The sequence below is a fragment of the Vulpes vulpes genome, chromosome 16 (assembly GCF_048418805.1).
Source record: "Vulpes vulpes isolate BD-2025 chromosome 16, VulVul3, whole genome shotgun sequence".
NCBI lineage: Eukaryota > Metazoa > Chordata > Mammalia > Carnivora > Canidae > Vulpes > Vulpes vulpes.
In genome coordinates this window covers 55,962,431-55,985,491 of record NC_132795.1, presented here as the reverse complement: position 1 = coordinate 55,985,491, position 23,061 = coordinate 55,962,431, and the positions used below count along the sequence as shown (strand labels likewise).

General features: G+C 52.9%; 1 protein-coding gene and 1 pseudogene across 3 annotated transcripts; one reads left to right on the top strand and one right to left on the bottom strand.

Annotated features, from left to right (window-relative positions):
• Positions 1 to 36: 36 nt before the first annotated feature.
• Positions 37 to 8,136, top strand: MPST (mercaptopyruvate sulfurtransferase). 3 transcript variants are annotated; one of them, XM_072742183.1, is made up of 3 exons: positions 37 to 167; positions 3,783 to 4,410; positions 7,571 to 8,136. In XM_072742183.1, the coding sequence occupies exons 2-3, from the start codon at positions 3,813 to 3,815 to the stop codon at positions 7,867 to 7,869; spliced, it is 897 nt and encodes a 298-aa protein (XP_072598284.1). In that variant the 5' UTR covers positions 37 to 167; positions 3,783 to 3,812; the 3' UTR covers positions 7,870 to 8,136. The 3 variants fall into 3 exon arrangements, with proteins under 3 accessions (XP_072598284.1, XP_072598282.1, XP_072598283.1); XM_072742181.1 differs by having other exon boundaries at positions 113 to 167; positions 3,751 to 4,410; XM_072742182.1 differs by having other exon boundaries at positions 153 to 264.
• Positions 8,137 to 9,490: 1,354 nt separating this feature from the next.
• LOC112929099 (dnaJ homolog subfamily A member 1 pseudogene) lies at positions 9,491 to 11,862 on the bottom strand (annotated as a pseudogene).
• Positions 11,863 to 23,061: the final 11,199 nt, after the last annotated feature.

The window sequence follows — 23,061 nt, the reverse complement described above, 5'->3', positions numbered from 1 at the left end:
GACCCCGAGGACCCCCCGGCGGGCGCGGGCGGCGCGGGGGCGGCGCGGGGCGGGGCGCGGGCGCGGGGGTCCCCCTGGCCCGGGCAGTGGAAGGCGCGGGCGGCGGCGCCTCCAAGTGGCCGCGGCGGTGGGCTGTGCCGGAGTCTCCTCCCTCTGGCCGGCCTCAGGTTGGTGGCGGGAGGCGGGGACGGCTGCGGGCGCGGGGAGGGGGCGCCCGGCGCAGGGGCCATGACCGATCCCGGAAGCCCGGAGCCCGAGAGCCGGGTAACTGCTGCGGCATCGCGCTTGCCTTTCTCGAGGGGGAGGTGGAGCCCGGGGCGCGGGCGCGGGCGCGGGGCCCCCCGCGGGGCCTGAGCGGAGCAGGGGGCTTCAGCCCGGGAGGAAGGCGGCCCCTTGCTTGCCCCTAAGGACGGCTGTCCGCAGCCGCTGGGGGCGGCCTGCACCGTGGCCTCCGCCTGAGCCGCGGGTGGGGAGCTGGGGGTGGGGGTGGGGTGGGGCCACCTGGTGCCACCCGAGAGAGTGAGAGGGAGGGAGGACTAATAAAGCCCCACGGAGGGGCCAGGGAGGCCAGGCCGAGTGACCTAGAGGCTCCAAGAGAAGAAACTGGCACAGAACTTGCTGGAGTGAAATGAAACTAGCAGTGGCCAAGGCCTGCGCGGTGAGCGCTTTGCTCCGCGGGTTTTACCGACTTCCCACAACAACTCTGCGGAGCAGGCCCAGGAACTTATTTTAAGACTAGAGAGACAGGCCTAGCGAGTTACCCGAGTTTACCCCAGAAGCTCGAAGTGGGGTTGAGGCCCCTCAGTGGTTAATCTCAGATCTGAAGCCCAGGTGGCCTGCGTGGCCTGCCTGCTGCCTCTGTTTACCTGGCTCACCGCCAAAGCCTCATGATTTTTGAAAAAAAAAAAAATTGCCTTTGTTTTTAATTAACCTAATTAATTGTAAATTTATATAATTTATTTTCTTAACAATGGCTGTGTTTCACCACCACTGAACCGTCGTTCCTGAAAATGGAGCAACTGGTTCTTGCAAGCTGGTGGGCCACCCCTCCTCTTACTCAGCTTTTTGCATATGTCTGTTCCATATGTCTGTTATGCTTTTCTCATCCCCCTTTTAAAGTTTCTTCTCATTCTGGAATAATTATATTCTCACAGGAAGTTGAAAAATTCATACTCTGATGAGCATTTCCCTGGAGAATCATCTGAACTTTGTGTTTTTGCTCTGAGGTGCAGAGGGGTTCTCAGGAGGAAGAAGGTGGGGGGCAAGTTCTTGAGGATTGCCCAGTGTGACTGGAGCCCTGTTCTCCCAGGGCCCACCCCAGATGACAGCCTGGGCCTCACACTTCCCCTAGTGTAGTTGTGTACACTCCTGAGATGGGCTTGGGGCTGTCCTGTGTGACCTAGAGTCCTTCACTCCCAGAGCATGGGGCCCTGCATGATCCAGGCCTGGCAAGCACACGAGGACTGGGTCTGTGCCCTTCAGTGACACACAGCCTGCTCCCCCAGACCCTTCTTTGCCTGCATCAGTCCTTTGTGAAAACTGCCAATCAAGGGGGGCATCAGGGCAGGATGATCTCAGACCTGAAGTCCTACCCAATCCTGAAATTCTAAGATTCTAGATATGTTGCTGTTGTTCAAAGGTGAGAGTAACTTTTCAGAAATAGTGGGATTTTTATTAGGCCATTTTTAGTGATTATTAAAACCAGCCATATGCAGTGCATTATGGTGGCCCCTTGACATTCGTTAATTTCCACCGTAAGAGCTGAAGGTTGGACGCTCCATAAGAAGTGAAAATGGCCAGGGAGCCCACCATGCCAGCCCTCACACAGCTAGTTAAGGAACAGAATGATTCACACTGACTTGAGACTGGGGCTCTGACTCAAAATTCGGAGTTCTTTCTACTGTAAGTGAATCCTCGGAAAAAAAAAAAAAAAAAACAAGGAGCCCCAAGAATAGTGGGGGGGTGGGGGTGGCGAAGCCACCGTGGCTCATGGATGGATTCCTCAAGAAGGGGCTCACAGCATTCCCCAATATTATCAAGCTGTGGCATAACCCACAGATATCGGGATCACCCCTTAGCCAAAGTCCCCTTGGTAGCCTCCTTATCCTAAAGGTCAAGCTGCAGGTTCCTGGGCCTCTGTAAAGGTCAAATCAGTTTGCCCCTCCTCTTCCTCCAGGAAGACTTCCCACCTCTTCTCCCACCCTGGGCTGAGGTAGTGGCCCCTCTGTGCTCACACAGTACTCCAGACTTTCCTAAATTATGCTGTTGTTTGAGCTGGCCTGTGACATCTTTACCCCCAGGGCCTGGTAAAATCAAGAGTTTCTGGGTGTCCAGCACAGTGCCTGGCCATGTGGGTAGAGTGACTTCCTAAAAGGCAGACTGTGATGAGTCTGGGAGGCCTGGGGCACAAGGTGTCACACTGCGAACTCATTAGGCCCTGGTCATCACTGACCCGGGGCTGGGGAAGAAGTCCAGCCTCAGGAGCTGAACTCTGGCTTCAGGTCCCGAGGCTGCTCCTGACTAGCTGTGTGAGCAAGGGCAAGGCACTCCCATCTCTAGTTGCCTCATGCAGCAGATAGGCATCCTTCTATGCCCACAATTAAAGGCTGCGGTGCTTAGCATATGGCCTGGCCCACAAAGCGCCTGTTCTCTACCCACCCCTTCCCCATGGCAGGATTGCCTGGTATGGATGGTAAGGTTGTGCACTGCTAAAGGGGTAAGGGCGTGCAGACCTGCAGCTCACACTCACTCACCCATCGGGTCACGTGCCCTGGCCGAAGGGGCACCTTTCTCTAACCTTTGCAAAGGCACCCAGTGGACTAGGAGCTGTTTGTACAGGGGCTCAACACGTTCAGAGCATCCCAGCCCGGGAAGGTTGTGACCTGGCACATCCTGGGCTGGTGTACTCTCAGCTGCTGGCCCACAGAGGAGCGGAGGAGAGAGGGCATGAGGCACTGTCAGTGTTGCAGCTGCTGCATGAAGGTTCAGAGAGAGAAGTTCAGGCTCAGAGGTTAGAATCTGACCTTGCCAGATCTCCAGAGCGTGCACAGTGCTTGCCCTCGAGCGTCTGGATTCTGGTGTCAGAATGCCCGGGGTGAAGCCTGGCAGCAGGGCTTTAGCTGCTGCCCTTGGCCAACTCAGTACACTTATATGATCCTCACTGTCACCCTGTGTGAAACGGTGAGAATATTACCAACCTTCTTGAGGCTCCTGGTCCAACAGAAAATTGAGAGCCTACTCCGTGTCCTGCAGTGTTCTGAAGTATTGTGAGATTAAATGATGCACTGCAAGGAGTCGGCATATCCCAGCCACTGTTCCCATGAGGCCGCTTATATAAACGCTGGATGAATGAATGAGTGAATGAATTCCACCAGGGACCCTGGTTGGTGGCAAGTGAAGCAGAGCTGCATCTTGGGGAGGGCCTCAAGCTTGGCCCCTACTTGCCTGCGGTGCTTGTGCTCTGTCCCGACTGCCCCCCACCTGCCCCCCCCAGCCAGCAGCGGGTGAAAGCCCCCCTCCCCTGCCCCCCCCCCCCCCCTGGCCGGTCATGCCGCTGCTCCCCAGTGTGTATAGGTCCTGGAGCGGGGCGGGAGGAGAGGCTCTGGCGACGACGGAAGTGTGCCCCTGGGTTCACCGCCGCCGCTTTTCTGTGCTCCCTGGACTCTGCCCTCCCCGGGCTCCACCGCCCTGGGGGCCAGGCCAGCCCCAGCGGTGCAGGCGTTTCCCAACCCCTGCGCCGGCCTCTTGCAGGATTCCCTCCTGACACCCTCCCTGTCGCCCAGGCCTGCAGCCCCAGGGACGCCGCCGCCACCATGGCCCCACAGCAGCTCTTCCGCGCGCTCGTGTCGGCGCAGTGGGTGGCCGAGGCGCTGCGGGCTCCGCGCGCGGGGCAGCCCCTGCAGCTGCTCGACGCCTCCTGGTACCTGCCGAAGCTGGGCCGCGACGCGCGCCGCGAGTTCGAGGAGCGCCACATCCCCGGCGCCGCCTTCTTCGACATCGACCAGTGCAGCGACCGCACGTCGCCCTACGACCACATGCTGCCCAGCGCCGCGCACTTCGCGGAGTACGCGGGCCGCCTGGGCGTGGGCGCCGCCACCCACGTGGTGGTCTACGACGCCAGCGACCAGGGCCTGTACGCCGCGCCGCGCGTCTGGTGGATGTTCCGCGCCTTCGGCCACCGCTCCGTGTCGCTGCTGGACGGCGGCCTCCGCCACTGGCTGCGCCTGGGCCTCCCGCTGAGCTCGGGCAAAAGCCGCCCCGCGCCCGCCGCCGACTTCCGCGCCGCGCTCGACCCCGCCTTCGTCAAGACCTACGAGGACCTCAAGGAGAACCTGGAATCCCGGCGCTTCCAGGTGGTGGACGCCCGCGCCGCCGGCCGGTTCCGGGGCACCGAGCCCGAGCCCCGAGACGGTAACGAACGCGCGCGCGGGGGCGGGCGGTCCGCTGGGGCGCGGGTGCACGTGCGCCCCCGAGCCCTGCCTCGTCCTTGCCCTTAAAGGACATCCTGAGATTTGGATTCTAGTCGCCTCGCTCTCTGAGCTTCACTGGCTTTATTCCTAAAGAGAGGACACTGATACTTGCGCCACCGCCCACTGGTGCTTGGGGCCGTGACCACCCCAAACTCATTGAGTGTCCTGTATTAGGGTGAGAAGCCAAACAGCCCCACCTGGATTCTATGGATGTAAGGGGGTCTCTGAGGAATAGGCAGGGTGGCAGGCCAATTTAGGAAAAACCCAAAAGGATGGAGCTTGGTCAGGTGTACACCTGCTGGTGATGGAGACAAACAGGAGGAGGAGGAGGAGTCTGGGAGAGGGGAGTCCGTGGAAAGGCCCTTAGAGGGACCAAGACTTGCAGAGGGCAGGATAGTGGGGCCACTAGAGAGAGGGGGGAGATTGCTGCCCCAAGTTGCAGAGAAACTTGAGATGGTTGCTGGCTGGGGTTGGGGCAGAGGCCTCTGCCTATGAGCTGGAGGCAAGGAGACTACAGGAAAGCCATGTATGAGGTGGCCAGGGGTTCCCACAAACAGGTGGGTCAGTGGCCACATTGGTGCGAGCCTGTGTATGATCCCAAGACGTGGATGCTGTCATAGGGCAGAGGAGGAAATGGAGTCTCAGGGTAGCTACCTTGTTCCGAGTCAGGAGGCAGCCCAGCCGGGATTTGAGTCAGTAAATTTAGCTGCAGTGAGCAACCAGTAATTACCCAGCCTTTTCTTTTAGTGCCTTCTTTGGGGAGGAGGTAAGGTACTTGCCATTTCCTCTGGGAGTCTGGCCCTGAATGGCATCCCCCCATTCCCCTGAATCAGGGTTGGGGCTTCTATTCTGTGCTTACAGAGCAGCTTGAGCTGTCCTATCCTAACAGTGTTTCGGACGGCCCGAGGACAAGGGTTATCCACGCCTCCGGTGCATCCCAAAGACTGACCCAACAGCTGGCACAGAGTCAATGTCCTAGAGAGATCTGGGGAATTGAGAAGGACCCTGCCGCATGGAACCGTGCAGAACAATATTGACATTAGGTCAAACCATAGGAAATTACTGATGGCCAAACATGTTTGATGCTACATAGGTGACAGTTTTATGTGGCTCAGCCTAATAAGGATGCCACCTTGAGCCTGTGAGGTGCTGTAGCTCAGCCCTTGGGGGAGGGGGAGCAACAGAGGGCAGTGAGCTACTTGGCAGGTCAGCTAATCTAATCTCTGAACTGCAGCTTTTGCACTGTGTGAAATTAAGAGCAGAAACACAGAGCTTACAGGAAGCAGTGAGGGTCAGATGTCAAAATGAGAACAAATGTATACAATGCTCAGCTCAGTGTTTGCACACACAAGGCGCACTAAGAAACAGGACATGACATAATTAAGGAGTACTTCTGTGGTTGTGGCTCTTCATGGAGGTGCTTAATGCTACCGCAGTCCTGCTTACTCATCTGTAAATGGGCCACCGTGGTACACACCTCACAGGCTTGTGGAGGTGGCCTGAGCCACTGCATATAAAGGCTGGATCTAGATCCGTGGCAAACATCACCTCATTGTTCCCGCCACACAGCCTGAGACCTGCACAAGTGACCCCTTGAAGAGGGGCCACATGGGTGGGGCAGGGTAGGGGGAAGCATGCTTTACTTGATGGGGGTTCATGGCACAGGGACAGCCCTGCAGTGACAGTGGCCAACCTGGGTTGAGAGCTTGCTCTTCGTCCTTGCTCCGGGTTGGTCTCTGTGACGTCTCCCAGCGAGCCGTTTCTGCACCTACGCGAGGCTGCAGGATGCACTCCAATCTCACCAGGGACTGGAGTGCTGTCTACATGCTAAGTCCTGGCAGCAGCTACCCATGCGGGTCAGCAGTTCCCTGGAGGAGGGTCACCCCTCTGCAGGAGGAAACCAGGGCAGAAGCCACCAGTCTAGAACCCCACCCTTGAGTCTGAATGGTGGAGATTTTTGAGTCATAGGCTGTGAAGGTTTATCCTGTTGTAAAATCTCAGTCCTTGGCGTGAACATGGGAATATTAGTGACACCTGCCTCCTAGGAGGTGGTGAAGGCAAAATGATTAGGTTTGGGGGAGGGGAGGTGACCAGCTCTCTAGGCTTGCCCAGGTGCTTTGTGCTATGATCGAAACAATCTTTTGAAAATGGGAGTCTGATTTCCCCTTGCAGTCAGGTCAAAGCCCAACGCCTTAATCCAGGCGGTTCCCCTTTGGGCCTCAGGTACCCCCGTGTCTGTGCTTTTGCCCAGTGACCTTTACCCCTATAAACACCATGTGATTTCCTGCCTCCTCTGATTCCCCCCTGCCCTGCCCCACCTTTCTCCAGTCTGTGGTGCTTTCAGCCCCCAACGCCCAGACCCCTCTGCCTGCAGACCCCTTCTCACCCTCAGTGCCTTCTCAGAGAAGCTTCCCTGCCCCCATGGCCTGGCGGTTAGTAGCACCAGCTCTGGGGCCTCTCTGACTTGGGCAACTTAGTCTGTGTGCCTCAGTTTCCTCATCTAGGTAAAGGGGAGGATTATCATTTCTGTCCCATAGAGTTTGGGGGAGAATTAAAGGAGAAGATACACAGAGGGGCTCAGAATAGTGCCTGGCACAAAGTAAGCACTCACTAATAATCAACTATTATTATTACTGTTAATATCTTTTATAATGTGTCCCATGGCACCCCGTAGGGCCTTTGTAACACCTTTCATACATGTAATGGCTCACTTATGCCTGTCCACCCTGCCAGATCAATTCCTTTACTGCAAGTGCAAGGAGTCCTAGCCAGGCAGAGGGCTTGTTTATCTTTGTTACCCTCAGGGCACATGGGTGATCAGGAAGCCAGGGGCAGGGCAAGACTTGATGGGGTCTGAATCTTAGGTCCCAATTCCAGCCAGCAATTTACTAGATGTGGGACCTTGCACAGTACCAAACCTCAACATGCCCGTCTGTAATATGGGAATGCCCGTAAGTAGCGCCTGTGTCGCCTGGCTGTATGGACTATGTGGGATGACGCATATAGAGAGGCTTTAGTGCCGTGGCTGTCGGGGAGGCTGTCATACAGCGGGGACCATTCATACACCATTGTACTTGTTCCTTCCTGCCCTCCTGCTGTAGGCATCGAACCTGGCCACATCCCCGGCACTGTGAACATCCCCTTCACAGACTTCCTGACCAGCGAGGGTCTGGAGAAGAGCCCCGAGGAGATCCACCGTCTGTTCCAGGACAAGAAGGTGGACTTGTCCCAGCCACTGGTGGCCACGTGTGGCTCCGGCGTCACAGCCTGCCATGTGGCACTGGGAGCTTACCTCTGCGGCAAGCCCGATGTGCCCATCTACGACGGCTCCTGGGTGGAGTGGTACATGCGCGCCCAGCCGGAGGAAGTCATCTCCGAGGGCCGGGGGAAGACCCACTGAGGCTGGGCAGGACGCAAGGAGCTGTGCCAGAGTCAGTTCTGACTCTGCTTTGACCAAGTGTGTGTTTCTTCCTGTAAGTCAGGTGGCACACAAGGGGACATCCCAGAGCCCAGGAATTCTGTTGACTTGTGGGCTCCCGACAGAGGCCGGAGAGAAGGTCGTGGTGGGCGCAGGGGAAGGCAGCCTCCCACCTGCTGAGGTGAGGCACTCCCTTCCTTCTGTTTCACTAATGAGGAAATAAAATGGCCAAGTGCCTAATCTTTCTAACTGGGGGCTGTCTGGTTTTCCTGAGGAGCTGGTGGTTCCAGCATGCCCAGCAAAGGTAGTTCCGTGGAGCCTGAGGGTCTTGGGGATCCCATCCCTGCCTTCTGAGCAGGACAGGACCCCCAGAGCCCTTCCATTCCTATGACCAGAGTGCCCCTAGCAAGCTGTCCTCCACTCCGTAATGCTGGGGGCCTCGCTTCTGGCTTCTGGGCTATTTAAGATGCATCTTGCTGTGATATGTCTGGAGTGCCACCCAAAGGCCCACCCAGGTCAATAGTGTGTCTCCTCTTGAGACAGAGATGGGTCTGAACCAGTAGGAGGCTGTAGTGCACTGAGGAGGCTTGTCCTGGCCAGGACAGGATGTTCGGGAGAGGGGCTGAGTACAGCCTCTCTGGGATCCCACACTTGGAGGCCAGCGTCTGGAGCTACCAGGGAGTGGGGTGGGGGGACCCAGGGGGTTGATCCTTTCTGCTCAAGGGACACTTCTGCCTGCAGGCTTCCTGAGGCTCCAGAGGAGGCTCTGTCCTCCTCCCTCTATATTTGCCCTTTGTGCAGAGATAGACATGGTGTCTGAGAAAGCCCCAGATGGCCCCTGCCCGAAGTTGGGTCACATCTCCCCATATCCAAGCCCCCAGGGCAAAGAGGCAGCATGGGTCGGTATTGGGGAGAACCCGAGGAGAAGGAAACCAGAGTGGACAGTGACTTACCCAAGGGCACACGATGGATTTACCACAGAGCTGGGCCAGACCCAGGTTTCCTGACTCTGAGTTTACTCTTTGTAGCTGCGACCCCCATCACATTTCCTCTGATGCTGAGTCCCCTCCCAAGTCCACGGCCACAAGGGAGCCAACAGGACAGAATCCTGTTTTTTCTGAATGGGAGCTCTAAAGTAAGTCCCAACCTCTCTGAGCCCCTAAAATGGGAAGAATGCATAGTTCAGAAGGAGGGATTTCAGACAAAGCTTTAGGCAGGAGCTCATTGCAGAGTCCAATTTTTTTTAAGGCTGTATTTATTTATTCGTGAGAGACACAGAGAGAGAGAGAGAGTCAGAGACACGGGCAGAGGGAGAAGCAGGCTCCCTGTGCGGAGCCTGATGTGGGACTCGATCCCAGGACCCCAGGATCATGCTTTGAGCCAAAAGCAGACACTCAACCACTGAGCCACCCAGGTACCCCAGTTTCTTCATCTTTAAAATGGGAGTCATAGCATTTCCCTTGAGCAATATGGGGATTAAGTGAGCGGATCCACTGAAACCTTTGAGTGTGGTGCTGGGCACAGAGTAAATATCAAGTGTTCCTGTTATTTTTTTTTTTTTTATTTTGCTTTGTAATCAGTATATTAAGGAGACATTCATACATTTCAATTGCTTAATTCTGATTCCAGATTTAAGCTTGTGAACATGACTTTTAAACATACAATTAAAGCTATTCATCATAATTTGCTATACTACCAACATGAAATTACAGTTACTTCGGAGCATAAGTTAAATGGTTTAAAGTAAGCCTGTCACATACCTAGAAGACACCTTCTGTCTCATACATGCAAATTAACTTCTCCACGTAAATGTCTCTTCACTCTAAGGTACCCTGCTCCTGAAGTCACTACTCTGAAGTTTATCATGGTCCAAAGAGAAGGAAAAAAAGTGTAACCAGGACTGATATATATATATATATATATTTTTTTTAAAAGATGGCACAGAAGGAAATGCAATTCTACAAGTGCAAGCCCTCAAGCAGCAGCATATGATAAACCCCTTCTTTAGAGAGGTATCCTTTCTATCACTGATACCACAGGCCAAATTACATAGCATGCCATCTTCAAGTAACAGTTGAGGCAATAAAATGCAGAGGCATCACAATAAATCCTACGTAATGTAACTACAGACCAACACTTCTCTACAAATTAATAAATTCTTTGATTGCCAATTAAATACAAGTTTTAACTTCATAGCTTAACAATTAAGGGTCATACACTGAAGTCAATACATACACCTAGCATTTCAGTCTAAACTGTTTCATATACATAGAGCTGCAATCAATTACAAGGTATGGCCTAACAAACGCTAGGGGAGATTTTTTAAAAGTAGTTTTTACAGTATTAAACTTATCTTGCACACTGAAGTCGTCATACATACAGGGCAAAGTCAGAGCTTTTATATTTGAGTTTATTCTTCATTTAACTTTTAAAACACTACTATAGTTGAATATTAAAACAAAAACAATAGCAAGTAGTGAGCTATGATTATAGTCCTTCACTCATCCACTACTGCATATAAAATGCCAGCAGCAGTGTTATTCACCGGCCCCATTAAGAAGTCTGACACTGAACACCACCCCTAGGATGATGTTCATCATCCTCATATGCTTCCCCATTGTAATGGCGCCGTCTCTCCTGATTGGGATCAAAGTCCACAAGTTCTACCTGGTCCATTTCATCAGTCTCTTCTACTTCCTTCCTCTCAGGTAGGAGTTTTTCCAGCAACGAAAGTTTATCAGGAGAGAGAAAGCTGTTCTCAGGGAAGTTTACCTTAAATTCGATGATTAGGCGACCCTTCTCATATGGTCTATGAAAATTGGCATGCCTTCATTTAGCACACACTTGATATCCCCATGCTTGACAATCTGACCTGGATGAGAGGTGATGACGATGGTTCGGTTGTCAAGAGTAGATATTGGCTTTTGAAAGCCATACAGGGCTCCAACCAGCTGTGTATCCATACACATGAAAAGATCTCCTCGTCGAGTAAAAACAGCATGGTCCTTCTGATCCAAAACAATGATAATATCTCCTGGTTCCAGTCCTGGTTCTTGGTCTCCCTCACCATGGAATGTTATCTTCTGGCCATCTTTCATGCCTTTGTCAATATGCACTTCTAGAATCTTCTCTCAAGCTACCTTCCTTCTGTTGCAGCTTTTACATCTATCTTTAGGACTGATCCGTTCCCCATGGCCCTGGCACTCCATGCACACAGACTGAATTTGCTGAACCATTCCAGGTCCTATCTGATGAATTCTTATTTGCATTCCAGTACCTCAGCAATTGGGACAACATTCGACTGCTCCTTTGTTACCACCTTGGCCTTCACATTTATCGCAAATCACATTCTTTTGCAGAGCTAGTTTTCTTGTTGCGCCATTATATAGATCTTCTAAGGTTACTGAGAGCTGATGTACAACATTTTTACCTCTCCGTTCTCTCTGCATCCTGCCTCCTCCTCCAAAAAAACATATCAAAGATGTCCATGGGGGAGCCAAAACCACCACCAGCTCCACCTTCTTTAATTGCCTGTTCTCCTCCTTTGTCATATAATTCCCTTTTCTTTGCATCAGAGAGCACTTCATAAGCTTGAGAAATCTGTTTAAACTTCTCTCCTTCATTTGGATTCTCATCAGGGTGGTACTTCAAGGCCAGTTTTCTGTAAGCCTTTTTCAATTCCTCCTGGGTGGCATTGGGTTTGACCCCCAAAACATCATAGAAGGGGTTTCTTTCACCATTTTCTACAGCCAGTGAGAGAGCCGAAGCCGGTGTGGGGGAGCGGGAAGGAGCGCGTTGCTGGGCGCAGCTCGGGCAGCCGCCGCTCCTCCGCATCTCACCGAGCGTTCTGGAAAGTTCTGCCCGTTGTTTTTTTAAAAGAACTTTTACTTATTTGGCATGTCGCGTGCCTCCTGTACTTCCAGCATTTGGAGCGAGAGGACAACAAATACAAGAATTATGTTTCTGCCCTCGAAAGGCTTCCCAGCCAGGGAGTGAAACTGGCCAATGCTATCATATTTCCAGAAAGAAGGGAGTACTGTGAAGTGGCAACAGACTCATTCTACAAGTGAGAAAACGAGCTCAGAGAGGTTGAGTGATTTCCCCGAGGACACAGGGCTTGAGAGAGGGGCCTAACTGGAGTTAGAAATCTCAGGGTGGAAGCCCCTCCCACTGGTCTTACCTCTGGTGGCTTTCCAGATTTCCAGGGGAGAATGGGTTGTCACTCAGGGTTTGGAAACACGAATGACAAGCTCAGGGAAGAAGGCCAAGTGTTGTCTCCCAATTCTGTGAGGAGACACTCTGAGCTATGGCATTTAAGCAAGGGGTTTGGCTAGGCTTTTTTCCCCCACCCTGGCCTCTTCCCAGCCAGGAACCCTTGCTGATGCCAGCTGAGATGTTTCCTCCTGGGAAGGTCCTCGATGGGTCTGGACAGGTTCAGAGAATTGCCCAGAGGCAGGAGAAAGGAGCCTTGCCTTTCTAGGATTCCCAAAGTTGTAGTTTAACTTTGAGGAGTTGACTGGGCTCCACCCTGCCTCTTGCAAGGCTGAACTCCCAGAATGATTAACCACTTACCGCAGGATCCCCACCTCTGCCAGCACCCACGCCACCCACCCCGTGTGTTCCAGGCAGAAACTTGCCACACTGGACAACAAGGATGATGAAATTTTTGTTCACTTGGCAAATATTTGCTGAGCACCCCCCTGTGTCAGGGAGAGTTGGACAATTCCCAGCCTTGTCTAACCAGCTGCACCGGAACATGCTCATTCCTTGGATGGTTGCCTCGAGGGATCACGGCCCAAAGCCCCCGCCCCACCCACAGTGGACGATCCTGGTGCTTGGAATCAGTTCTGCATGAGGCCCCAGAGGGTCTGCCTTCTAGATCCTTTGGGGCGGGGCCACCATCGTCTAATCTGAGAAATGGGAGCAAATTGTAGGTGTGCCGTCAGGTAAGGTCAAGTTCAAAACAATATAAGGTGTCAACTCCTACTGGAATAACCCAGCTATATACGCACAATGGAGCTTTATTCCGAATTTATGGGGGAATGAGTCATTCAGGAAGAGATGGAATTTTTTAGGTTACTGAAGCTTTACAATTTTAAGCACCAGAAGTTTCAGCCTATTTACCTGGTGGGGGTGGAACATGGTATACTTGAATACCAAGAGGCTTTGTTTTACCATTGCACAGTGATCCCTTCTGGGGCCATTTGCTCTTGACCTAAATGGCTCCAGCTGTTGTGCTATCCAGGTCCTTGCAAGTCTGAATTTTTCTTGCTGCCCATCCTTCCTGGTTCCTGTCACATTCCCCAGAATCTCTGCCTGCTTCTAGGTGGACCCACACTCTCTGGATAATGGATAAGCCATTATCCATTCAGTGGCTTCTCCCACTTTGTTGAACCGGTCACTCTCAAATCTGGGTCTCTGGCAGCTGGCTGGACCCAGGTCCCATCTGAATTCAGATCCCCTGTGTCCACTGCTGGCTGGGCCTCTCACCCTGCTCCTCGGCCCATGTTCCCTGTCTCAGTATGCACGGCCACCACCAAGGGGTCACCTGTGCCCTGACCTGGCAGTGAGTCTCCAGAGTCTACCTCCCTCACCCATAGCCAGTCAGCACTCAGGCCTGGGAGCTCCACCCCAATTCCCACTGCCTTGGACCTCTTACCACCCCGACTCTCAAGATACAAAGATGCCCCCTGTCTCATCCACTAATTCTAGCACCCGCTTTCAAGACAGGCCTTGTACCAGGATCTGAGGCATGGAAGCTAAATATAGACCCTGGGAGGGGAATTGGCCTAATTGGCGGGGGGAGGGGGGGGAGCAGTGGGGACAGACATACCATGACAGGTGTAGTGAGGGGGACCTGAAAGATGGAACACAGAACAGGAGAGGGTGGACTTGCTGGTTCTGCATCTGAGAGGCACCTCTGCATGGGGCCGACAGCTCCCTTATGATTTCCCTGGACCCCACCTCCAGGCTTCATGTAGAGAAGTGATAGTGGGGGTGCCTAAGGGGCTCAGTCGGTGAAGCGTCTGCCTTTAGTTTGGGTCGTGATTTCAGGGTCCTGAAATCGAGTCCCACATCAGGCTCCCTACTCCTCAGGGGAGCCTGCTTCTCCTTCTCCCTCTGCCTGCCTGCCACTCCCCCTGCTCCTGCTCCTGCAAGCTCTCTCTCTGTCAAATAAATAAATAAAATCTAAAAAAAAAAAAAAAACAGAAAGAAAGAAAAAAAGAAAAAAGAAGTGGGCAGCCCTGGTGGCTCAGTGGTTTAGCGCCACCTTCAGCCCAGGGCCTGATCCTGGAGACCCGGGATCGAGTCCCATGTCAGGCTCACTGCATGGAGCCTGCTTCTCTCTCTGCCTGTGTCTCTGCCCCCCCCCCCTCTCTCTCTCTCAGTAATAAGTAAAAATATATTTTTTTAAAAAAGAAGTAATAGTGATCGGGGTTAAAAGCACAGCCTCTGGAGGCAGCCAGACCTCCTGCTTCTTGGCTGTGAGTGTGGCAGGTGCCTCAGGTACCTCTTCTGTGACGTGGGGCTAATCCAGTACCCACCTCATAGGATCAGATTCATACAAAGCACTGGGAACAAAAGCCAGCATCATAGGCACTTCGTACACACCTTATTACTCTTACTAACATTCTGTCCTCCCTTCATTCCTGCCTCCCTGTGACAGCCTGAACCCCCGCGAGGATGCCTGCCTTATTCACAGTCCTCTTTCTGGCCCCAGTGCAGTGACTGGCACAGACAGGTCTTTTTTTTTTAATATTTTATTTATTTATTCATGAGAGACACACAGAGAGAGGCAGAGACATAGAGGGAAAAGCAGGCTTTCTGCAGGGAGCTCGTTGTGGGACTGGATCCCAGGATCCTAGGATCCCAGGATCATGACCTGAGCCGAAGGCAGACGCTCAACCACTGAGCCACCCAGGTACTCCCATGGACAGGTCTTAATGAATGCTTGACATTTATACATATAACTCCGTGAAGGTTGAGGGAGACCCTAATAAGCCGCTCAATTTCTCCAGCACTTTCCTTGCCAGGGAGGATGCTTAGTGTCTTTGTATTCATTTCATCTGACAACCCTGAGGAAGAATGTTCTTCTGCCCCATTCTACAGGTAAGGAAGGTTGAGGCCTAGAGAGGTCGCAAGAAGGTTCGGGCTAGGATTGCAATCCTGGTTGGGATGAGTACAGGCCCTAATTAGCTGGAGGCATGTGCCCAGCTGCAGAGCATGGGGCCCAGAACCATCGGGGTGGGGGTGGGGCGGTGGGAATTCCCAGGTCCCCTGGGGTCAGGGATGCTTCCCTGGGGTGCAGCAGGGTATTGTTACCCCCCAGTGAGCCTGGCTGCATCCACTCTTCCTTCTCACCTTCTTCCCCTGCCAGCCTCCACTCCCTCCCACAGCCTATCCCCATTTCTGAGCCAGGAAAGGCTTGAAAATCAGTTACAAGCCCATTGAGAGAGCAAGTCAAGTAAGAGGAACCGGGCCTGAGTGGGAGCCCAAGGGCTGCTTTAGTGAGCGAAAGGCATCGGCTTTGGTGCTTGCATAACCCAGGAGCTAGCGATGAAGAGGGAGAGCCTCACCCAAGGATGGGAATGTTTTTGATGCTGCCTGGTTGACTTTAAAATAAAGCAAGCAGGGGTGCCTGAGGGGCTCAGCAGGTTAAGCATCTGCCTTCAGCTCTGGTCATGATCTCCAGGGTGAAGGGATTGAGCCCCACAACAGGGTCCTTGCTCAGTGGGGAGCCTGCTTCTCCCTCTCCCTCTGACACTCTCCCTGCCTGTGCTCTCTCACTTGCACACTCTCACTCTCTCTCTCTCTCTCTCTCTCAAATAAATAAAATCTTTAAATAAAGAAAGCAGGTAGATAATGAATTTTGTTTCATTGGGTTTACTTCTGTCTCTAGGATTCCAGAAAGCACTGCTTTCTCTTCTCCCCCCACCCCCCGGGATTGGGGTGCAAAATGGCAGGTAAATGCTCCCTCCCACCTGTGGAGAGTGGGTTTGGGTAGGAATTCAGTACCAGAACCATGCTGGCTCTTCTGATAGGCCAGGGCTACAATGCACTGCCTGTGGCTACACAGGATTCTGGGAGAGGTGAGGTGCGTGCTGTGATGGGCAGAACCAGCCAGAGACTGCCTTGGGCTGGGCAAGAGCTCCCAGCCATCAAGAGCTGCTCTGGGAGCAGAGCTGGAGACATCCCCTGGGGAGGTATGGGGCCTCTTGCTCGCCCACCTTCACACTACCGACTGGCTCCTCCATCCCCTGGCCCCCCCAGCAGCAATTTCTGGCTGCCTGGTTGCCCTTCATGGGCCTGGTACCTGTGTCCAGCCTCTGCCATCTTGACTTGGCCCTTGGCCTGACTCACTGTAATATCTGCTCTGGCAGCTCGCATCTGACAATAAAATACTATGAAGAAATATAGAACAAGGGACACCTGGGTGGCTCAGTGGTTTAGCGCCTGCCTTCGGCCCAAGGCGTGATCCTGGAGTCCCGGGATCCTGGAGTCCCGGGATTGAGTCCCACATCGGGCTCCCTGCAGGGAGCCTGCTTCTCCCTCTGCCTGTGTCTCTGCCTCTCTGTGTGTGTGTCTCTCATGAATATATAAATAAAATCTTTAAAAAAAATGTAGAACAAATGATGGAATCAGGAAAAAAATCACAATTTGGCAATCATCATAGTAACAGTGATAGCAAGAATCATCCATGAATATTAAAATTAATGATGAGATAAAAGTGTTTGCTGGAAAGCAGGATTTTTGTAAAAGACTTTATTTCAGAGACAGAGAGAGAGAGAGAGAGAGAGGGAGTGCAAGCATGAGCAAAGGGAGAGGCAGAGGGAGAAGCAGACTCCTTGCTGAGCAGGGAGCCTGATGCAGGGCTCAACCCCAGGATCCTGAGATCATGACCTGAGCCCAAGGCAGACAGGTGCTTCACTGACTGAGCCACCCAGGCGCCCCTGGAAAGTGGGGTATTAATGTAGTCTCAATTATCTCCCCACAAGACAGCGATGAATTCAAAGCGCAAGACCCGAACTGTACAGATCAGACTTGATTGAGACCACCTTAACAAGTGACCAGGTGCCCTTACCAGCGATGGGACAAACTGACAAGTGTCCCTCCTTATTGGAGGCATGAGACACAGCACCGCTTCTGGGTGTTCCTGCCCCAAATACATACAATGGGTGTGATCATGAGGAAATATCAGACAAAACAAAACAGGGCATTCTACAAAATAAACAGCCTCAAAATAGGAGACCAAAAAAAAAAAAAAAAAAAGAAAAAAAGAAAAAGAAAGACCAAAGAACTAAACTTTGCACATCAGAAGAATAAAGAGATATGACAATGAAATGTGATGCTTTCCTGATTAGATCCTACAGGACTTTTTCCTTTTTTTTTTTTTTTAAGATTTTATTTATTTATTCATAAGAGACAGAAAGCAAGAAGCAGAGACATAGGCAGAGGGAGAAGCAGGCTCCCTGAGGGGAGCCCGATGTGGGACTCGAATCTAGGACCTGCGATCACGACCTGTGCCTGACTTTTTCCCTCTTTTACTGTAAATTTATGACATTAGCAAATGGAGATTTGAAGAAATATGTAGATTAGTTAGTGGCATCCTACTGATGCTGATTTCCTGACTTTGGTAATTGCACCGTGGTTATATGAAATAATGCATGGATGACTTCAAGAGTGAAAGATCATTAGCTCTGTGATTTACTCTCAGAGAACAGAAGAGCAAATGTAGTAAAATGTGAGCATTCGGTGAATCTGAGTGAAGCCTTCACCAGAATTTTTGGTATTATTTTTGTAACTTTTCTGAAAGTCTGGAATTGCTTCAAAATAAAATGCTATTTTTTAAAATGCAGGCTTTTCAGATTCAGTTTCAGCCAGAGCTGCCAACTGCACCCACGTTCTAAAACAAGGTGCTAGACCATCTAAAGTAGTTCTTTCAACCCAGGTGGTTAAGAACTAGCTTTAGAAACCTCAGGAGAGGGCCCCTCCTGCCTACAGTGGAGACGGAGCCAGCAGGAGCAGTTGGAAGGCAGAGGGGGGCTCTCTCTACAGGGAGCTGTTGGGGTGCTCTACTTCTCCCAGCCCATGGGGGGAGGTGCATGGGATTCCTCCCCTCCTGGAAGGCTGAGTGAGCAGGGCTTGGCCTGTGTGTCCTGGATTCCAGGGGTGCTCAGCCACTGGGTGGGTCCCAGGCCTGGGAAAGCTTGCAGGTGGGATGCGGACCTGGCTGGCCACTCCACGGTAAACCCTGTCTGTGTCCAAAGCCAGGACCTGGGTGAGGAATGGTGACTTGGAGTTGTTCAGAGGGGCTTTAGGCATGAGGGTTGTGGGCTGGGGCAGAAGCGGAGTGAGCTGTGGGACTCCATGGAGATGGTCCTAGAGTACCCACAGCCAATCAGAGGAGGCCCTGCCCAGGAAGAAGAGCAGTGTGAGGCATTCCTGGCGATGGGGGCTCCCAAAAATCTCAAAACAATCCTCCAGGAAAAAACCTAGACAGCTTGAATCGTTGCTTTGGCCAAAGCAAAAACACACCAGAGGACATGGGCGGCAGGCAGGGAAAATCTTCCCTTTCTTTTCCCATCCTCATTCCACCCCAGCCACGGAGGAGCCAAGGAGAGGAGGGTGGAGGAGCAGGAGAATCTGGGGGCACACAGAACACCCCCATCCCCCCCCCCATTGTGAAATGGCAATTACCATCGTCTCTCCCTGTTGGGTTGGGATTAAGAGATAATCCGTGAAAGTGCTTGGCGCGGAGCTGGGCCCGTGGAAGTGCGTATACAGACGCCCCTGGGGCAGCAGGTCCAAGGATCCAAGGGGCCCCCGGGGATGGGCCCTACTCCCATTCTGTGCAATTACCAATTCTTCGAGCTGCGGAAGGACAGCAGCAGGAGCCAGAGGGCGTCTGCAGGGCAATGAGGTCCCTGCAGCAGGCCGATAAGACTGGGCCGACCGTCAGGGCCTCAGTTCCCCGGAGCTGAGCTGGAAAGAGAACCAGTCGGAGCAGAGGGACCGCGTAGGCGGGGTGGAGGGGGCGCTGGGTAGGGGAGGGTGGGGGGCCCTCCATGGCCCTGTCGGGCTGGTGCGCCCCCTGCCGGCGAGGCCGAACAGCCCGCGCCTCCCACGGGCTCGGGACCCCTGGCTGAAGAGGGGGCGCCGGGGCTGAGCACCCTGGGGCTGAGCACCCTGGGCCCGGGGAACCGTGGCCGCCCGCCGCTGGGGCCCCTTCGTGCAAAACCCGCCTTCCTCCAGACATTTGACGGCCCTTCCGCGGTGCGAACGGCGCCCCCGGGAGCCCGCAGAAATTAGGGCCCGCTCCTCCAGGAAAAGGGGTGCGCCTCCTTCACTTCTGAAACTCCAAACCCTGCGCTGGCGGCAGGCTTGGTGAATGCTGACAGTCAGAGGAAGTCCTAGGTAAAAGCACAGAGGCATACTTGTTCTAAAATATCCAAGTCCCCTGGCCAGTTATGCAGACCCTCAGAGCCCCATCTGTAAAATGGGCACAATTATACTAACGTAGGCTAGAAGGATACCTCTAGCACCGGTATGGCACCTAGCTACGTGGTCAGTTGTAATAACTAACATCCACTGCATGTAATAGCGCTAAGAAGTGTGAATAACGTTATGATGTAAACATTGCAAATGGTGTAAAGTGGGGGTTGAAGAGGGTATGGAACTGGCCAGATGTCGCACAGCTGGGGAAACACAGAGTCCACGCCCTGGACGACTGGCCCCTGAAATCCTGTCTGAATATTTCTGGATGCTCAGGACACTCTCTCTGACTGAATATGTCTGTTTCTCACCTCAGGAGACCCAAAAAGGTCTCAGAACTAACAACCCCCACTCTGAGACAGGGGCCAGGGCAGCGATCTCATGGGGCTGGATGTAAACACAGCAGCGTCAAGGCTAATCAGAATATTCTAACATCTGAACGTGGGAAGAGGAAGACTGAACACAAGATCCCAGCAGGGCTGAGTGACATCTTCATCACGGAACTGACAGCAGATGTGAAATAAGCCACTCAGATGTGGGGGATGCTGCTAACACGAGGTTCTAAACAGGCTGTGGCGATGAGCTCAGGTGAGGTCTTTGGGATATAGTTTATGTTCCTTCGGCTCCATCGGGAGGCAGAGGGACTCTTGGGTCATTGTGGGTCCCGGGAGTTTAGTGTGAAGAAATGGTATCTGTTGTGCCCTGGAGGCTGGTTCCCTGGGGGTGGCCTTCCTCTCTGCCTGTCCCTCCAACCCCGGCATGGAGGGCTTGGCGAGGTTGGTTCATCCCTGGGCAATGGGAATGGACCTTAAGATCCATTAAGGCGCTTTGGCTCAGGCACAGATCTCAGGTCCAATCAACAGTATATAGGGAGGCAGGACTGGCTCCAGCAAAGCCAGTGCTCACTGAAGTTTTGCTCAGCAGTGTGCTGAGTGCTCATCACACGCCTTCCTGTGTTAGCTCATGGAATCCTCTCGACTGCATGAGCTCCGCGTACTATCACTATTCTCACTGAGGTGCAGGGAGGTTAGGTGACTTTGCCAAAGTCACCAGGCTAGCAAGCCATAGAGCCTGGGCTGACATCCTTGTCTGGGATCCTGTACCCCTGCATCACCCTCCTCCAGTCTCATTTGCTTTCAAAAGCCCAATTCAAAAAAAATAAAAAATAAATTAAAAAACCAAAAAACAAAAGCCCAATTCAGGGCAGCCAGGGTGGCTCGGTGGTTTAGCACCGCCTTCAGCCTAGGACCTGATCCTGAAGACGTGGGATGGAGTCCCACGTTGGGCTTCCTGCATGGAGACTGCTTCTCCCTCTGCCTGTGTCTCTGCCTTTCTCTCTCTGTGTGTCTCTCATAAATAAATAAAATCTTAAAAAAAAAAAAAAAAAAAAAAAAAACAACCCAAATTCAGAGCCGTATTAAGCACCTGAAAGCTGCTCTTTCCAGAAGGAGACAGCAGGGGGCAGTGTAAGGAGCAAGCGTTTGAAGTTTGGCTCTCCTCCTGGGTAACCATTATCCTGAGAAACTGTTTCAGGGACATTCGGTTTTGCCTTCTAAGCGGGGAAGACGTGCAAAAAGCTGTGAAGAGTGCCAGTCTGTAATCAGAAATAGGACCGTCTGGGATTTCATGTTTTGTCAAAGCCACTTAAACCCACCTCCCCCACCCAAGGGGTCGGTCCCCCCTAGAGCAGGGACCACCATCGATGTCTTCATCTCTGTGTTTCAAGGTCTGGCACATAATCCGTGCTCAACAAACAGTGAGGCCCTGAATGGTGGTTGGTGGGAGGGAAGGGTATCAGCCTTGTGACTGCGGTTCCTCATCTGTACGGCAGGGTTAAGGACACCTGCACAGAGGAGCTACAGGACTCCGTGGGAGGCCGGAGAGCAGGTGATTATTGGCTTGGGCTTCAGAATGCACGAGAGCAGGCTTGGAGGCTGCCTCTGAACTTGGTAGCCATTTCCAGCACGATCTGTGAAGGCCCATGGTCTTGGAGTGGCAGTCTTATCTTCTGTAAGATGGAGGTGGGAACAGCTTGTGTCTGCTAAGTGACCTCATGCAAGTGACACTGTGCCTCCAGTCCTGGGTCACATGTGTGGGAGCAGGTGGGGTCAGGCCGGTCCCAGGTTTCTACAACTCCAGGGCACTGACCTTCAGCTTTCTCAACTTACCCCTCATGTGAACTTGTTTCAAACTGGCCCACGCCTGGTCTCTGGTGTATGGCACTTATTCCTCTTCCAGACGTGGCACTGTCCTCTCCCCCGACTTGATCCACCCTCCCTTTTTGACACCTCCCCAGAGAGCCCTTCTAGGCTCCTAGCCCCGGGACGTTTCATGTCCTCTTTTTGGGGGAGGGAGGTTTCCTCCCCTTCCTAGGCTCAGGACAACCCCACCTGTCCTCTCAAGTCCAAGCAGTTCTCCTGAGTATCACATCTAGAGGGACAACTGTCACTTGCCCCCACAGGCACTGCAAACACACACTGGCCCCAAACTGACCTCCTGATCCCCCTACTCACTCCCCAGACCTGCTTCTCCTGCTTTATAGAACCTCCTTCTTCTTCTGCCTTTTCCCTCCTTCCCACAGCCCCTTGAACCTGAGTCTTTTACTTCCACTTCCTGAATATCCACCGAATCCACCCACTTCTGTCTTGGCCTGTTGACACTGCTTTGGGTTGAGCTTCCGCCAATCCTGACCCAGATGGCCTCCTAACCAGTCTCTCAGTGCTTTGAACTGTCTTCCCTGCAGCCCCTGAAATGATCCAAGTTGCAAGTCAGACCACACTGCTCTCTGCCTACAACCTTTCAGTGGACAAAGACGTATTTCCTGCTCTAGCTTTCTTTTAGCTAACAGGGATTGAGGGCTCATGCTACGTTCCGGGAGTGCTACTGATCACGGCCAGTCCATATCCCACTTCATTCATCCACCCATCTGCCCTTCCACCCACCCATCCATCCATCCCTCTGTCCACCCAGTATACTGAAAGCCAGGGACTATGCCAGATGTTTAACAGACGTTCTATACTGTAATCCTCACAATGCTCTCGGGAGCAAGTATTATTTCTTATTTTGCAAAAGAAAAAAAAAGCAACCGAGGTTCAGAGAGGAAGTTGCTTAAGAACATATTGGTGAGTTCTCAGGAGCAACATGCTAGCAGCTGTGGCCTATTCCCTGCCAAGGGGCAGGGCTTTGTGGAGAAGGCAGAGCTTTGGGTGGTAACTGAATTTTCAGCACACGGCCAGGCTGCCTGGTGGGGAACCTGGGGTGAGGGGGCACTGGGATTCCTGAGGGGAGCCTCAGACCCCTGCCCCGTAATCCAGGACCAGGACTGAAACATCAAGGAAAGAGTTAAGGAGGACAGCTTCCCCTTCAGCCCCTGTCCCTCCCTGGTCCCCTCCCCTCCTCCCCTGCCCTGCAGTCCCCAAGAGGTCAGCGCAAACTCTGTTACCTGTCTTAGAAGGGGGTCCACAGAACCCATCCCTCCTCACCCTCCCAAATTGCAGATGGGAAAACTGAGACCTTGCCCAATACCTCAGCCTCCCAAAGTTAAGATGAAAACCCAGTCCTCTGACTGATCCAGTGCCCTGTCCACCGTTCCTCCCTAGACATCTTTCCCAAGGAGCATTGGCAGCCCTCGGTAGGAGAGCAGGAAAGCTTGGTCTTGGTGCTGGCAGGTCCCCTGGAAGC

Excerpts from the sequence above, each read along its gene's own strand:
- MPST (XM_072742182.1), top strand. The coding sequence starts at position 229 with ATGACCGATCCCGGAAGCCCGGAGCCCGAGAGCCGG. Across the intron at positions 265-3,782 it reads GCCCGGAGCCCGAGAGCCGG|GCCTGCAGCCCCAGGGACGC; the intron begins GTAACTGCTGCG and ends CCTGTCGCCCAG. Across the intron at positions 4,411-7,570 it reads CGAGCCCGAGCCCCGAGACG|GCATCGAACCTGGCCACATC; the intron begins GTAACGAACGCG and ends CTCCTGCTGTAG.